The sequence below is a fragment of the Castor canadensis genome, chromosome 11, assembly GCF_047511655.1.
Source record: "Castor canadensis chromosome 11, mCasCan1.hap1v2, whole genome shotgun sequence".
Classification (NCBI taxonomy): domain Eukaryota; kingdom Metazoa; phylum Chordata; class Mammalia; order Rodentia; family Castoridae; genus Castor; species Castor canadensis.
This window is the reverse complement of record NC_133396.1, coordinates 100,291,838-100,307,447: the sequence shown is the minus strand read 5'-3', so window position 1 is coordinate 100,307,447 and position 15,610 is coordinate 100,291,838. Positions and strand designations below refer to the sequence as shown.

The following is a 15,610-nucleotide window of genomic DNA, read 5'->3' as shown; positions in this document are numbered from 1 at the left end:
GAGGGGGAAGGAAAAAGGAGTTAGAGTTGATACTGAATTAACTCATTTTCTCTTAAGGTGCCCTTTGCCCAAGCCAGAAGAAAGCAAAGGGGAAAAGGGCTGCAGGGTAGGTTATTTATTTTCACTTGACCATGAAAGGAAAGTGTCACACTCCCCCTTCCCCTTTTCAGGGGGAGTGTATTTTAATCAGCAGCTTCTACTCCATCTACTGTATATGGGTGTACACACACCCATCACAGTTGGGAGGGGTTATTAGTCTGACCCAATCCTCTTATCCATTAACTCCCTTGAAGAGGGCTTGATAGAGGGGAAAAAGGAAGGGGCCATACCAGGCAGCAGTTTCAAGCCATGGAACGGAGGAAAGAAGGCAGAGAGGAGCAGCACCAGAGGCCAGGAGAGAGTGGAAAGGGCCACAGCTTTTTTTCTTTTTTTTTTTTGTTTTTTTTTGTTTTTTTTTTTGTTTTGTTTTTTTAAAAACTTCTATAATTTGGATGAGGATGGTGATTAATTTCCAAAATACACTTCAGAGTCCCACCTTCCACATAGCTCCCTTACTCACAGCCCTTTGGTTTTTCAGACAAAGTTTAAGAGCCCTCATAAAGCCGGAAGTATTGATAACCCCTCGATGCACCCAAAAGCAGTGTTCACTTCAATCCCTTCCAAAGACTATGTTCTATAGACTTTGCTTCTCCCTATACATTTGTCTTACGGCTCAGTGGTAAGGTGGCTGTAGAGACACACATCAGGGGTAAGTGGAAACAAAGGGGAAGCCCAGGCACATGGGTGCAGGTAGGGGTGGGGGAACACCACTTCCACTTTCCTCTGTCTTTTCCTTTAAAAAAAAAAAAAAAAAAGGCAAGGGTGTGATTGGTTGGAAGGGTAGAGAACAAACCCCAGAACAGTATATAAGCTCCAGAGGTGGGTGATGGGAACAGTTCCCAGAGAGGTGAGAAGGGAGAAAAGGTCAGGGCAATGCTTGCAGCATCAAGTTCCTCAGGAGTTTCTGTCGGCCCAGCTCATAGTCCTCCTCGTCCACATTCACCAGCAGCTTGATGGCTTCATGACCCACAGCTTGCTTGAGGGAGTCTGTAATGAAGACACCTTTAAGTGCCTCTAGTAATGAGCCATTGATGTAGTCGCGCCAGAATGCGTCGAGGTAGGTGAGCTCAGAGAACTTGATGTCACAGATGATGGAGCCCAGGTCCCGGGACTTGAGAATGGTGTTGGCCTGGTTAAAGCGCTCAAACTGGCGCTCAAGTGGGTCCTGCTTGTTAGAGAAGACATTGCCCTGCAGAGCAGTCTCGTGCTGGCAGTATTCAGCCCGAACCCGCAGTCTGATGTCTGTGGGAAAGAAAATGGGAGCATAAGCAGTTACAATGAAGAATGAGTTTACAACCCGTTTGAAAAGCTGAAAAGAACAGCAAAGTATCAACATAAAGAACATTACCTGACAGCTTCTCTACCTGTTCCCCAGGACTACCCCTTCTCTATGTTTCTGAAATCCTTGCCTGAATATAGAGGTTCCCTTGAATGGGACATATCCAGATCACATTATACCTATTACTCACAAGCAGCACCTTGCTTATAGGAAATTATTTTCCTAATTAACATGCACAGAAGTTCATTTTAATACTCTTATCTTGACTTGGTTCATACTAGAATAAGGTGTCATATTGGCATGCCTTTGATCTAGTGTTAACTAAAAAAAGTTGAAATACAAAGAAATATTTCTCCCAGAGACTAAACCATTCAACCTCACTTTGCAACAGCAATCAAAGAGTCTTGTACTAAATAGTTTTGCCTGTCTGGATTCCCAGCAGTTCTTTATATTTCCCCTCAAGTCTACACCTCTAGCACCCTTGAACTTCCTCACCACATGTCTGCTTTTCCTTGGGATCTGGTGTCACTGACTTCCGGCGTTTTCGCTGGCTCCCAAGTGTGGCTCTCCCTCGAGCTGGCCTCTTGCTACACATCTGAGGACCCGAAGTGGGGCAGCACACCACAGGATAGTGGGGAGGCACTGACCAGAAGGTAAAATTGAAGAAAACACAGTAAAGACAGGAATTCAAATATTTCTCTTAGATTGTAGAAGGAATCATTTACACTTAGCTCTAAAAATAATATCAATAATGTGACCTGAGGGCTGGGGTATAGCTCAGTGAAGAACAGTGCTTGCCTAGCATTCATAAGAAACCTGGGTTTGATCCCAGCACTGCAGAAACAAACAGAAAAACACTATGCTGAGTATGCTGGCACTCACCTGTAAACCCAGCACTTTCAGAGGCTCAAGCAGGAGGATTGCAAGTTCAAGGCCAGCCTGAGCTACATAGCAAGACATCTCAAAAAAACAAAAAAATTACAATAATGGGCTGGGTGCATTGGCTCAAGTAGCAAAACGTCTGCCTGGCACGCTCAATGCAGGTTTCAAACTCCATACCACCAAAACATAAATAAGTAAATAAAAATAATGTGATCTGAAGGGAAGATACAACATGAGAACAAACGTAGGACCTAAATGAAGCATTGATGCCTCACCTGATGTTTTATAAGGTAGATATGAGGGACAGAATACTTTCATTTAAGCTGGAAAAGGCAGAAATGTGATGGAATCAGTGGAAATTAGAAATAGTATCTTACCTGTTTTAGAGGGTTGCGGAGACCTCGGTTCCGGATCACTGAGGGCTCTGGGGGTCACATAGCGAATTGATGTCTCCTCCAGATACTTGTCTACAAGATCAGGGCACACTGTAGGAGAAGGAAGAGTCATTCAGGAAAAAATACACACCTTCCTTCTTCCAATGGGCCTCACAATTTATTCTCCAAGGTACTCCCCAGGGCCAAGGCCTCCTCCCTCTTGGACTCTTATGCTGCTCACTTGTGGCCTCCCACAACTCTTCTCCGATTCAAGTGTTCCCAGCCCCCAGTAAACCCTCACCAGCCCGTCTCCTCTTGAGGGTGACGTAGGGCAGCAGGTCATGTCGAGTGATGATGCGCAACAGCTGCAGCACCTGGCGAAAGTTACTCTCGTCACAGCGGCCCTGGCGCTCCAATGCCAGTAAGAAGTCACGTCCATTTCGGATGAGTCCACGCTCGTGGTCATCGATGACATCAACAAAGAGAAAGGAAAGCACGCGCACATCTCTGTGTGTCAGGTGGGTGCCCACGATGTCAAACATGCGGTGCAGGCTATAGAGCCCATGCTCCTGCTCACCATGCTCTTCTGGCCATACTTGGTTTGCCCTCCGCTTTAGGCCCGCCATGCTGGGGGCTCAGGAATGCAAAGCCTTCCAGAATCCCTGCTCAGCAGCTGTAATCCCCAATGTACTGTAAGGACAGAACGAGAACCTGTGAGCCATTCAATAGCAGGGACTGGTGTTACCATCCCTATATTCCAAACATGATGACTGATACAGCGTATTGCTTAATGCATGCTTATTAAGTATTTTAAAGTATGTATTAAAAAATAAACCCTAAGCTGGATGCCAGTGGCTCATGCCTGTAATCTAACTACTTGAGAAGCTGAGATCGGGAGGATTGAGGTTCGAGGCCAAGCCCTAGCAAATAGTTCGAGAGACTCCAAAATAACTGGAGCAAAAGGAACTGGAGGTGTATCTTAAGCAATAGAGCACCTATTTTGTGAGCATAAAGCCCTGAGTTCAAACCCCAGTCCAACCAAAAAAAAAAACAAAACAAAAACCTAGAGCTTACCATAGCCAACAAATGATGCCCTAAGTCCAGATCTTACTGGGGAAATACAGTCACTTCCCCTAAATGAGAATGTTGTATGCAATTTTAGTACTCCATATTCAGCAAAAGTTGGTATTATTTACTACCCAGTTGTTCCTCTTTCCCCCAAAACACTGCTGTTGTACTTGAAAACTGCTTTCCCCCCTCTCCAAACAGTCCATTTTTTTTTAAATAAAGGCAAGACTGAGAAGTAGAGAATTTGCTCTTTAATATAGAAGCTGCATCAGATGAACTTAGGGACTGACAATAGGAAAACTCAAAATGTTTCAAACTAGTTCAAGTTCTAATTGCATTAACAGGCTATATAGCTGTGACTTTATGAAAGACATTTAACTGCAAAGTCTTAGCACCCTCATCTATAAAACCAATGAAAACATCTATTCCTCAGTGTTGTGAAGAATCCAATGAGAAAAAAAATGCAAAATCACTATAAACCTTATATAAATGGTCATGAAAAATATTTCAATGGTAAAAACATCTTTGACCTTTGTAGTCCAGACTCAACCCTCTACAAACCTACTCATTTTCTTACAATCCAACCAATTCCAGAAACAACTGCTCGGAAAGCTAATCAATATTCAACAAAAATTGTGGGTTTAAATTAACAAACATTTATTAAATTCCTACACTGAGCATTCTTGTAATTCTATGCTATACTCCCTTGATCTTCACATCATTTGGATACCAACTTCTAGCTCTCATTGATGTCATTTACCAAATCCCTGCTAAAGACCAATCACAGTTCTATGTTCATTTTATAATTTGGCATTTGATTCACAAAGTTCCTCCATCATCTTATGTAATGTCAGTGACCCAAGAACTAACCAATTGTCCAGTCTTAACTTTTACTCCCACTCTAGTCATACCTACTGTCTGGCCAGATATAACACCCAACTGTGTTTTACTCCCTGATCACAACCCCCAATCAGACGATCAATTCTAAATTCCTATGGATGCAACTTCTAAGTTAAATATTTCTTAAATTTCCTTCACTTTTTCACCTCTACTACCAACCACCATGGCTCAGATTCCAATAACTGCTCACTTTCACAAGGACTACTACACTGCCTCTTTTAAGAATTCTCCCAACCACATTTTTTTTTTTGAGACAGGGTCTGGCTATATAGTTCAGACTGGTCTTGACCTTTCAATTCTCCTGCCTCAGCCTCCAGCATTCTGGGATTATAGGTGGTGTACCACCACCAATCTTAATCCAACCAAATCCATTGCTCACAATTGTTAACGATCTAAAATGCACATTTGAGTTGGAGATGAAAAGTGCACAAGTAGGGTTGGAGATGCAGCTCAGTGGTAGAGCACTTTCCTAGTGTACACAAGACTGTGATTTTACTCCCTGGCACCATCAAAAATAAAATGCACAACTGACCACATCACTTTCCTGCTTAAGATCCATCTACAGCCCCCTCCTTATCTATAAGAACACTCCTAATATCTTACTGCACACCAAGTCTTCCAAGCCATCAGGTCTACCTTTTTTTTTTTTTTTTTTGCGTTACTGGAGCTTGAACTCAGGGCCTTCACCTTGAGCCACTCTGCCAGCCCTTTCTGTGATGGATATTTTCCAGATAGTGTCTCACAAACTATTTGCCCAGGCTGGCTTTGAACCACGACCCTCCTGATGTCTGTCTCCTGAGTAGCTACGATTACAAACATGAGCCACCAGCGCCCAGCTCAGGTCTACTTTTCTAACCTCATCTCCCACCACATTCTACTTTTTATTCTTTAACATTATCAGTTTTATTTTACATTACCAGTTTGTTTATAGTTCACATACATCAAACAATTTATTTCTCTACACCTTTCTTTGGGCATTCTTCGCCTGAATGCCCCTCTCCCTTCTCTATTCACACCCCCATAACCACCCTTTTTCAGATGGCTAACTCCTACTCATCCTGCAAGTCAGCTCAGATGCCATCTTTAAAATGCATTCTGTACACCCCCAGGCTAGGTTAAGAAGTCCTTTTTTGTGCTCTTAAGAAACACTCTGCATATTGCCTTTATGTCAGTGTACTAAAATTATTTGTGTATTTATTATCCCATTAGGTCCTACACGATTCATGGACAGAGACTAAGTAAAATTTACGTTTCTAGTGCCTAGTAAAGAACAGCACCTAGCATTTGTAGGTACAACCTATTGTTGCCCTGAATTTTATCTCCAAGAGATCACTCATCACAAGCAATACAATTAAGAAACAAACTCATGAAAATCCCAGAATGAGAGGGCCCTGTTAAAAATAATCACATGTGTACATGGCTCAAGTACCTACCTGCCTAACAAGTATGAGGCCAAAAGGTAGTTATCTAAGTAAATAAACATATATGTTGGTTCCAGTCACTCACACTTGTAATCCTAGCTACTCATAATCCTAGCTACTCAGGACACAAAGATCAGGAGAATTGAGGTTTGAGACCCCTCCCCTCCAAAATCTCAACAAGTAAAGCTCTGGGCATGTGGCATGTCCCTGCCCAAGCATAAATCATGGATCATGGCCCAGGCAAAAATGCAAGACCCTAACCCACAAATAACTAAAGCAAAAAGGGCTGAGATGTGGCTCAAGTGATAGAGCATATGCCTAGCAAGTGTGAGAGCCTGAGTTCAAACCCCAGTACCACCAAAAATAAAAAGACACATGTAACTGAGTTATCAAACATGTATTCTGGCTAGCCAGAGCTGTCTCTGTACCTAAAGAACTATTCATTAAACCAAGATGGAAGCATTTATCCCCTTAAAAATGGGGAAAATTCACCCTGGAATCACTTAACCCTAGATCATAGTTTCTAATATGTGCAAAGAAAATATAACCCATGTATTGAGAGTCCAGATACCCAACTCAAACCATGGGAAACAGCTGGGAAAATAGCTCTTCAACTACAGACTGGTTTTCCCTGTCTCTTCCTCTCTCGTTTCACCTGCTGCTGTCACTGGTTACAAATGGAAGTCCTGAAGGAAAATAACTTATTGCTCATAGAAAGCAACAGGAGAAAACTGAGCCTCCTTACATCCCCTGCAACTTCTGTGTTTCCTATCCCACCTGTTCCCTTTAGCCAGCTGTTGATAATGAGATCACAAAGCAGATGGGCAGGTTTCACATCCAACCAATCAGAAGAGCAGGATGTTCCATAATTCCCTAATTCAAAGTGTCCTTAAATCCCAGGAAATGAAGAAACCATCCCCACATACTTTGTCACTAGAAAATGAGGCAAAATACAGGAAAATACTATAATCCTAATTAGGTATCAATGACTGTAATGCTATAATAAGCCTCAATCCTCTGAGGGGTAACACTACATTGTCAAGGTGGGAAATATCCACTTTTAAGTCGTAGGTTCTAGGCTGAATCATTCAAGGTACTATGTATTATCAGAGCTTTTAGGTAAAAAGGGCAAATTTGCCCCTGAAGTGACATTTGGCAATGTCTGGAAACATTTCTTGTTGACATTCCTGTGGGTAGGAGGTTCTACTAGCAAGTAATGAGGCTGGGGATGCTGCTAAACATCCTAAAATGCAAAGGAAATCCCCCACAACAAAGAATTATCTGGCCCAAAAGGTCAATAATGCAGAAGATGAGAACCCTATTCTAGGTGGGGCATGATGAAGAGTCAAAAGAATGCATGTCTCTTTCCACATTAGATCTGTCAAAGGAAGGTATTAGGTACCTCCAACCCAAACCCACCAAACAGTATTCCAGAAGAAAAGAAAGGCCAGTCAGATATAGGCTCACTTAAACTCATATGTCCAACTAGCACAGAAGAGCTTCATCTCATCCCAACCTTGGCTCCTCTATCACCTGCAGCTGCCATTCAGGTGAACAGCAGGTGGGAGGAATACACTCCCTTCTGGTCCATCCCAGGAGGTCTACTCTGACCTAGTTCAATCTGCAGTTCTGTAGGATAAGAGAAATGCCATCCTCTTCAAGACAGACACACAGGATCCTGCTTAAGCCTCAGCTCCACCACACATTCCCCCCCGCCCCAGTACTGGGGATTGAATTCGGGTGCCTTGTGGGGCCTAAAACTAAACCAATAGCAGACCCTTCCTTGCTATGTCACTGATCAGACTAAAAATGCTTATTTGATGAAGCAAAAGAAGAAGTTTCCCAAGGCCATGTCCTTGAGAGAAATGTCAGGAGGCTGGTGTGCAGGCTAATAGGCAGCCCTCCCCACTTAATTATCATCTAGGATTGTGAGTAAACTCACTCAGCAACCCAGATCGAGGTTCTAGGAATCTAACTTCAGGACTAAAAGGACTGACCAACCTCCTTTTAAACCAAAATATATCAATTTTCTGTGGCATTGAAGCAAAGGAGCTCAGCTTAAAATACAGAGATCCTAGATGAAAGGTATTAGAGTGGTACAGAGAATGTTCTATAAACAGAAGATTCGAAAGAGCTTGAGTCTTGGTATCTCAAACACTGCCAGATATCAACAAACAATCCAGTAAATAGTGACTTGATCCCACTCGATGGTCTGGTTTTATTTGAGATACTAACATACGAGTTTCCCCATAGTAATTTTTTTTTTTTGGAGGGAAGCAGTACTGGGATTTGAATTCAGGACCTTGACTTGCTTCTATTTGAAGAGTGGAAGCAATTACTCTTCCAGCCCAGAAGAGTAATTTTTGATTCTCATGAACTGCTCTATTTCCTGGAATTCTAGTTTGTTTTGTTTTCCTTTAGGGAGGTCTAAGTTAGTCAAGGGCCAATGAGAGTGTATATGTAGGTGTCCACAGGATTTCCCCAATAGGTCATTCTCTGTTGGGTTTCCATGTCCAAGCAGCCTAGTCTCATCCCAACCAAAGATGATAACTGTAACTTTTTTTGAGGTACTCTTTCTCAGAAGCCCTGAAAGGAAGGACATATGGAAGAAATAAAAGTGAGAGTAATGTCTTGAAATTAAAATGGCAGTCTAGTTTCTTCCCAACAGGAATGTCTGTATTTCCACAGAAGAGCCAAAGATATTTGACTCTTTAAGAAGCCCTTAGAGGAAAGTCATGTGGAAGAACAAAAGAGAGTGATTATCTTGAAACTTGAAGTGAAAACTACATGAAAAATCTAAAAGATGGCTAAGCATACATAAAGAGCTTTCTTGCTGGTGGGTCTAGGAAAATATAACCAAATATCTGGAAGTCAAAGTTGCATGGTATGTTTTCAAAAAAAGACTTCAGGATCCCTAAACAGCTGAGAGTATAAGCTAAAGGGCAAGGAAGGTGCCTCAGCAACACTCCAAGGGCAACATTTTGTAGACAATGTACCAAAGTACAACTTTCCATATGTTAAAAATGTTTCACTGAGAACTGACCAAGAGCAGACAACAAACCAAAGCTGGGAGCTTGTCCCAAGACACCTAATTTCCCCTTTCTTCCCCGTCTGTCTCATTACCTGAAGAGACAGTGACTGGAACAGATCTTAAACTCCTTGGGTGAGTGAGTGAAAGCCCATTCTTCCCAGCATCTACCCCATTAAAGGGGGCTCAACTTCAATACATTTCTCCTCCATTTCCATTCCCTGCCATTGTTTGAAAACAGAAAGTTCCAGACTTACCTCTTCAAGAAACTTAATTTCCGAGGTCTCTTCCTAGCATCAATTTAAAAGTCAGAAGAAAAACAAAAACAAATTGGGGCTGGGGGAAGAGTCAAATTTCAAGTTTTATTTCAAAACTTCAAAGGCCCATAGTCAATCTCAGAGGCAAAAATTTAGAGAAGCTAAATCCATTACAATCAAAATGATCCATTCAAGCTAAAGATGAGAACTCACCCACAACAAAATGTCCAAGTTTCCTGACCTCTCTAAATCATTTCACAAAATAATATCAAGAATTTCCAGTCTCAATGGCTCATAGCAAGAAAGGTCCCAAATTCAACATCTTCTGGGAAAAACCATTGCCCTCCAACACCTTCTCAGATTCCTCAATTCCTTATTCCATCTATTTTGTTACAATATTAATTCTAACTTTCAGTATTAGAAGTAGGAGGAAAGTGGGTATAGCCAAAGAAGGCACTTTCTTCTCATCATTTCACTTATTAGACCAGAATTGCCCTACCTCCCTCTATCTTCACCCTCTTTTAACTAAAACACAATGAGAGCAAAATATCTACTGGGATAGCACCCACTAACACATCTACGCTTCAGTAGAGAACTTTTTTGTATTGACCTCCTCCCTCCTACCACTTAAACAGCAAAAGAAAGGTCTGGAAACTAAAACACTCATTTAATTAGTCTGTCTAGATGTCAGCCTTTTCTGTTTTCCTCAGACTTCCAGAGCCTCCACCTGGAGCCCTCCACAAACAGGGCTCCAGTACAGCCATGTCACTTCTCCCATTTTTGTACTGCTAATTGCTAAAAACTAGAAAAGTCCTTTACTCCTCCACACTCGACAACAGCTTCCCTACTCTCCCTTTCGTAACCAGGAAAAACAAGGGAGCAGAAAGCTACAGAATCTTTTGGAAAGCAATTCCAGTTGAACCTTCATTCAACCCCAGTTCTCCAAACCCACATGACCATTCCCTTCTGCCCTTCCCACCCTATTAAAAGCTAAGGGCCTGGCAATTAGAATTGGTTGCAACTGATGCTGCTTAACTCTGCTTCTTCCTTTCCACCGGGGAAAGGGAAACCCCCCTATCCCCCGTTCCACTGTCTGATCTCTCATCCCATTCCCCTTCCTCCCAAACTTTCCTCCCAGTCTCTCACTTTCTCCATTGCCGGGTCACCCCGACACTCACTCCATTCCCCAAACCTTCGTTCTCTCCTCTTCTACCCAAATTCTTCTAGGCCTTCCCCCTCCCACTTCCAATTTTAACACTTCCAAAACCCCCCCTCCACAAAACGTCTCAAGTCTAAGTCTCACCTTCTGCCACCTTCTCAACACCCTCACAAGAGCCCAGTCCTCCCTCCAACCACATGCCACCAGCCCCTTCCCCTTCAGACCCTCGGCTTCTCCTTCCTGCCCCTACCCCTTTCAATCCGTCCGATCGCAGCCCCACTCCCCACCTCGGCCTCTCTTATACCCCTGGCCTGGCCCAGCCTGGGCCCTTGTTTACGCCCCTCCCCACGTCCCCACTCCTGCGCCCCGACCCCTGCCCTCTCCCACAGTTGCCATCTCCCCTGCACGCCCCCCTCAGCTGCTCCCTTCCCCCACCTCGCAGCGTCCCGTCACCTCCCTCTCTGGAGGTTCTCAGGCTGGACGTCGCCACCGCCTCCCCCTCCACTTTCCTTCCCCAAGCCCTTTGCGGCCCCGCCCGGCCCCGCCCCGTCCCGCTCGATTCCCCCTCCCCACTCCGGCCGCCCCGCCGCCTCACTCTCGGTTCAGGTTCGGCGCCGCCATGTTGGATCCATCCGCACCGCTCGCCCGGGCCTGTCTCACGGCGCCGCATCCGGGCTCCAGCCGCCGCCGCCGCCGCCGCGGGCGTGGGGGAGGGGAGAGGCGGGCGGGGGTGGCTGCATCCTGAACAGCGCCTCCCGGAACCTGGCCGGTTAGTGGCGGCTTCGAGACCATAGTGAGGCATGAGCCAGAGCAGCCATACTAAGTGAGGGCAGCCTGGCAGCGGCATTAAGCAGGGAGTGGATGGCTTCACTTCGTAAGGAGAGAATAGAGATTAGCGGCCATCTTGCTTTTGGGCAAGCTGGCAAAGCTGGTTTTTCTTAACGACAGCTTTGGGGCCGGTAGTAAGGAATGGGAGAGGGGTAGCATTCTTAAATTTTAGCATCGGTGGCACCAGAGCTGGCTGGTGTCGACTTCCAGATCCATTGAGAGACTGGGATTGGCGGAATAGCACGGGGGTGGGATTGGTTGGTGAACTTGGGTGAAGGTTCAAGATCTGGATTTGACCTTTGCTCTGAGCTTCCTGCTCACCCGGACGTTCCGTAAACCCGGACCCGGAGCAGAAAGCGCTGTTGTAGAGTCTGTATCGGAATTCATTTTTCAACATTTGAATTTTAAGCGTCCGCTTCCTGTAGGCAGTGTCACCTGAGCTGAATCGCGAAGGACTGTTGGGAATGGAATTGGGGCGGGCGGGGTGGATCTGGACTGCCCACTGCAGTGGTGTTAAAGAAAGAGGTAATACGTAAGGCCTGTGAGATAGGGAGGGACCAGATTACGCAAGGCTTTGTAAATTGATCTTATCCTAGGGGCACTAAACAGGTTTTGAAGGGTCTAAGCGGAGGTGCGAACAATTTATATTTTTGCATTCTAGAAAGATTACTTATTGCCCCGCGCAGACGTGTTGGCTCGGGCCTCTTAAGTCCAGTTACAGTTAGAGGCCGCTTGCTTGAGTTGGAGCCCACCTTGGGCTGGGCCGGGGCGGGGAGGGAAGGGGGTGGGGTTCGGATAACTAAATGGTAGAGTGCGTGCTTATATATGTGAGGCCTTGTATTCAGTCCCCAGAGAGGAAGAGTGAGTGCAATGTGTAGGATAAATTGGAAGGGACAAAGTTAGAGGTGAGGAGAAAAACTGTGCAGTTCTTATGCAGGGAAGAGAAGGCCCTGCCTATAGAAGGAGTGCACCTAGGGAGACAGATGGACTTAGGGGATATGAATATTCTGACTAGGACTACGGAGCAATCACTGATTCTGTTTTCTTTTTAGTTTTGAGGGAAGAGAATGAGTTTTAGTGCCATTGGAATATCCATTAGACAAATGAATATTAGATAGCTGGCGCCAGTGGCGCATGCCTGTAATCCTGTTTACTTGGGAGACTGAAAGCCAGAGATTCAAAACTACTTGTTCTAGCAAGTAGTTTTCAAGATGCCATCTCCAAAACCAGAGCAAAATGGACTGGAGCTGTAGCCCAAGTGGTAGAGTGCCTGCTTTTGCAAGTGTGAAGCCCTGAGTTCAAACCCCCAAACCCACAAAAAAAAAAAAAAAAAAGATAATGTGGGTTGGGAACCCTAAAGGTTCAAGGTGTGTTTGTGTGCAGCTGGATAGCTGTTGCAGCCATTGAATTGGGTAAGATAGTCTAGAGAGAAGCATAAATGGGATGGGATGAGAGACGGAAGCTGAAAAGAGGAAACTAAGAAGGGCCAACAGAAGGGAAGGAAGAAAACCTAGAGTAAAGTATCAAAGAGCCAGCACCATGGCTTATGCCTGTAATCCTAGCACTCGGGAGACAGAGATCAGGAGGATCGAGGTTGGAAACCAGCCTGGACAAATAGTTCACGAGACTATATCCAGCACAAAAAAGGGCTGGTGGAGTGACTCAAGTGGTAACAGTGTCTGCCCAGCAAGTGTGAGGCCCTGAGTTCAAACTACAATCCTGCCAAAAAAGTATCAAGGAAATTGGTCAATGTGTTTAAAGTAACAGATAAGTGGACTAAAATATGGCCATTGGATTTTGCAATAAGAAGGTCTCTTAGTAAATTTGGAGAAAACTGTTTCATGTATGAGACAGAAACCAGATTGAACTGGGAGAGCACAAGATAACTTTTTCATGGCATTGACTGTAGAAGCTATCTGTAGGTTGTTACATGGGGGAGAATTCCAAAGAAAGGAGTAACCTCTGGAATAGCTAGATGGAGATACTCTAATAGGAGCTGAATATACAGATCTAAAACCTAGGAGAAAAATACAGTAAGTGTAAAAGAGCAAGTGCAGGAAAATAGGATGCAAGGCATAGCATGGTGGTTTACACCTGTAGTCCCAGCTACTCAGGAGGCAGAGATCAGTGGGATTTTTTTTCTCTTTTGGTTGGACTGGGGCTTGAAGTCAGGGCTTCACCCTTGTGAAAGCAGGCACTCTACTGCTTTAGCTACACCTCCAGTCCATTTTCCTCTGGTTATTTTGGAGATGGGGGTCTCACAAACTAGTTGCCTGGATTGGCCTCAAACTGAGATCCTCCCAATCTCAGCCTCCCAAGAAGCTAGGATTACAGGCATGAGCCACCAGTGTCTGGGTCAGCGGCTTCTGGTTTGAGGCCAACACCAGAAAAAGTTATCAAGACCCCATTTCAAGAAGCAACCCAGACATGGTAGGGCACAATTATAATCCCAGCTACATGGGAGGCATACACAGGAAGATCCCTATCCAAGGCTGCTTGGGCAAAAGTGTCAGACCCTATCTGAAAAATAAACTAAAAAGCAAAAGGGTATGGCTTAAGTGGTAAAGTGGTTGCTGCGCAACTGCAAGGCCGGCCCTAAATTCAAAATAACCATTGAGCTCATGATGTAGCTCTGTTGTATAGTGCTTGCCTAGCATTCATGAGGCTCTGGGTTTGATCCACAACCTGAGGAAGTGCCCAAGTAGGACACAGGGATCAGAGTGAGCATGGAAGAGTCATAAGAATATCGTGACTGCTAATACGATATATTTTTTTTCCCTAAGCTTTTGGAACAGGAGGAGGGTTGAGAACTAGAATGGTGGAATGGTGGAAACAAGCACTTAGAAAGGGAGCTAAAGAGCACTGGGTTCAAGGTTCAAGTGAACAGGTGTGGGTGGGCAGAGAATGTGCTGAGAAGCAGAAAGCCATGGGCACTGGGGGAGAGTTGCAGGGGCCAGTCTTTGAAAGCTGGTGAGATGCTTTCTCCGTGAGGAAGAGAGGAAGGGATTACAGGAAGGGCTGTGCTGCACAGAGGACTTGAGGAACAGAATCTAGGAAGGTTCTTGATCTTCTTACAGCCAGTTCTGATTGCAAGGTGCTCCTGTTTCCACTGTCCCCTTCACATTACTTCTCAACTCCTGTAATTCCACTTACTAGTCCTGTGGATCAACAAGTCATAGCTGAATGATGTCAGCTCTGCAGATAGCTACTGTGTCTCAACTAATTTTTTTTTTTTCAGTACTGGGGCTTGAACTCAGGGTCTTCACCTTGAGACACTCCACCAGCCCTTTTTTGTGAGGGGGTATTTTTTTTTCTAGTTACATTAACAATTTTAATGCAAACATTTAATAAGGCATCTTTCCCATTCCTCCCAAAATTTCATCTATTTCTGCTGCTGTAGGCATAGGTGGCTTCACTCCATTCTGTCTTCTTTGGATCATGATAGAATTCCAGAATCTCTGACAATTTTTGTACCTGAAGAAGTAACTGGAATACCTTTCCCTGTCATAGTTATTTTCATCCATGCATCTGGTAGAAGCATCAGATTCCCTACCGACAAGCAAGGGTTTATATCAGGCTCTCTTAGTCATCGTGTCACCACAGGCATCCTATGTCTTCTTACTCGGGCCGCTGCTTCACCAGTGCCCAGGTCGTCCGGCTCCAAACACTGTGATATGGGTATTTTTGAGGTAGGGTCTCAAGAACTATTTGCCCAAGCTGGCTTCGAACTGCAATCCTTCTCATCTCTGCCTCCTGAGTAGCTAGGGTTACAGCCATGAGCCACTGGTGCCTGCCAACTAATATTTTTTGTTTGATTATTTGTTTTTGTTTTTTTGGGTGCTGTAAATAAACCCAGAGCCTTGTGCTTGTCCTAGCCTAGGCTGCTTTTAAGCTTTGCCAGAAGTAATGTTTTCACACCAAGCATTTCCTTGAAGAAGTCTATCAATTAGTCAATAAAAATCTATATCCAGGCTTGGGGTGTGGCTCAAGTGCAAAAGCAAGTGCACTTTTAATGCAAACACCTAATAAGAGAGCATTTGCTTAGCGTAGCCCAAAGGCTCTGGATTCTTTCCCCAGCACTACAAAAGAGATACTTAAAAATCTATATCCACTGTGTGCCAGTGGCTCACCTGTAATCCTAGCTACTTGGGAGACTGAGATGAGGAGGATCAAGATTCAAGGCCAGTCTAGGCAAACAGTTTGAGACCCCCCATCTCCAAAATAACCAGAACAAAATGGACTGGAGGTGTGACTCAAGCAGTAGAGCCCAGAGTTCAAACCCCAGTCCCACAAAAAAAAAAAAAAAAAAAAACAA

The 15,610-nt window shown here is 44.5% G+C and overlaps 1 protein-coding gene and 1 pseudogene across 3 annotated transcripts; both read right to left on the bottom strand.

Annotated features, from left to right (window-relative positions):
• Positions 1 to 100: 100 nt before the first annotated feature.
• Dedd (death effector domain containing) lies at positions 101 to 11,206 on the bottom strand. 3 transcript variants are annotated; one of them, XM_020174352.2, is made up of 5 exons: positions 11,063 to 11,206; positions 2,936 to 3,324; positions 2,638 to 2,745; positions 1,874 to 2,020; positions 101 to 1,341 (listed from the first exon to the last, which is right to left on the bottom strand). In XM_020174352.2, the coding sequence occupies exons 2-5, from the start codon at positions 3,258 to 3,260 to the stop codon at positions 965 to 967; spliced, it is 957 nt and encodes a 318-aa protein (XP_020029941.1). In that variant the 5' UTR covers positions 3,261 to 3,324; positions 11,063 to 11,206; the 3' UTR covers positions 101 to 964. The 3 variants fall into 3 exon arrangements, with proteins under 3 accessions (XP_020029941.1, XP_020029943.1, XP_073903780.1); XM_020174354.2 differs by lacking the exon at positions 11,063 to 11,206 and adding an exon at positions 10,903 to 10,984; XM_074047679.1 differs by lacking the exon at positions 11,063 to 11,206 and adding an exon at positions 9,309 to 10,532.
• A 3,406-nt stretch (positions 11,207 to 14,612) lies between these two features.
• On the bottom strand, positions 14,613 to 14,902 carry LOC109693212 (coiled-coil-helix-coiled-coil-helix domain-containing protein 7 pseudogene; annotated as a pseudogene).
• Positions 14,903 to 15,610: the final 708 nt, after the last annotated feature.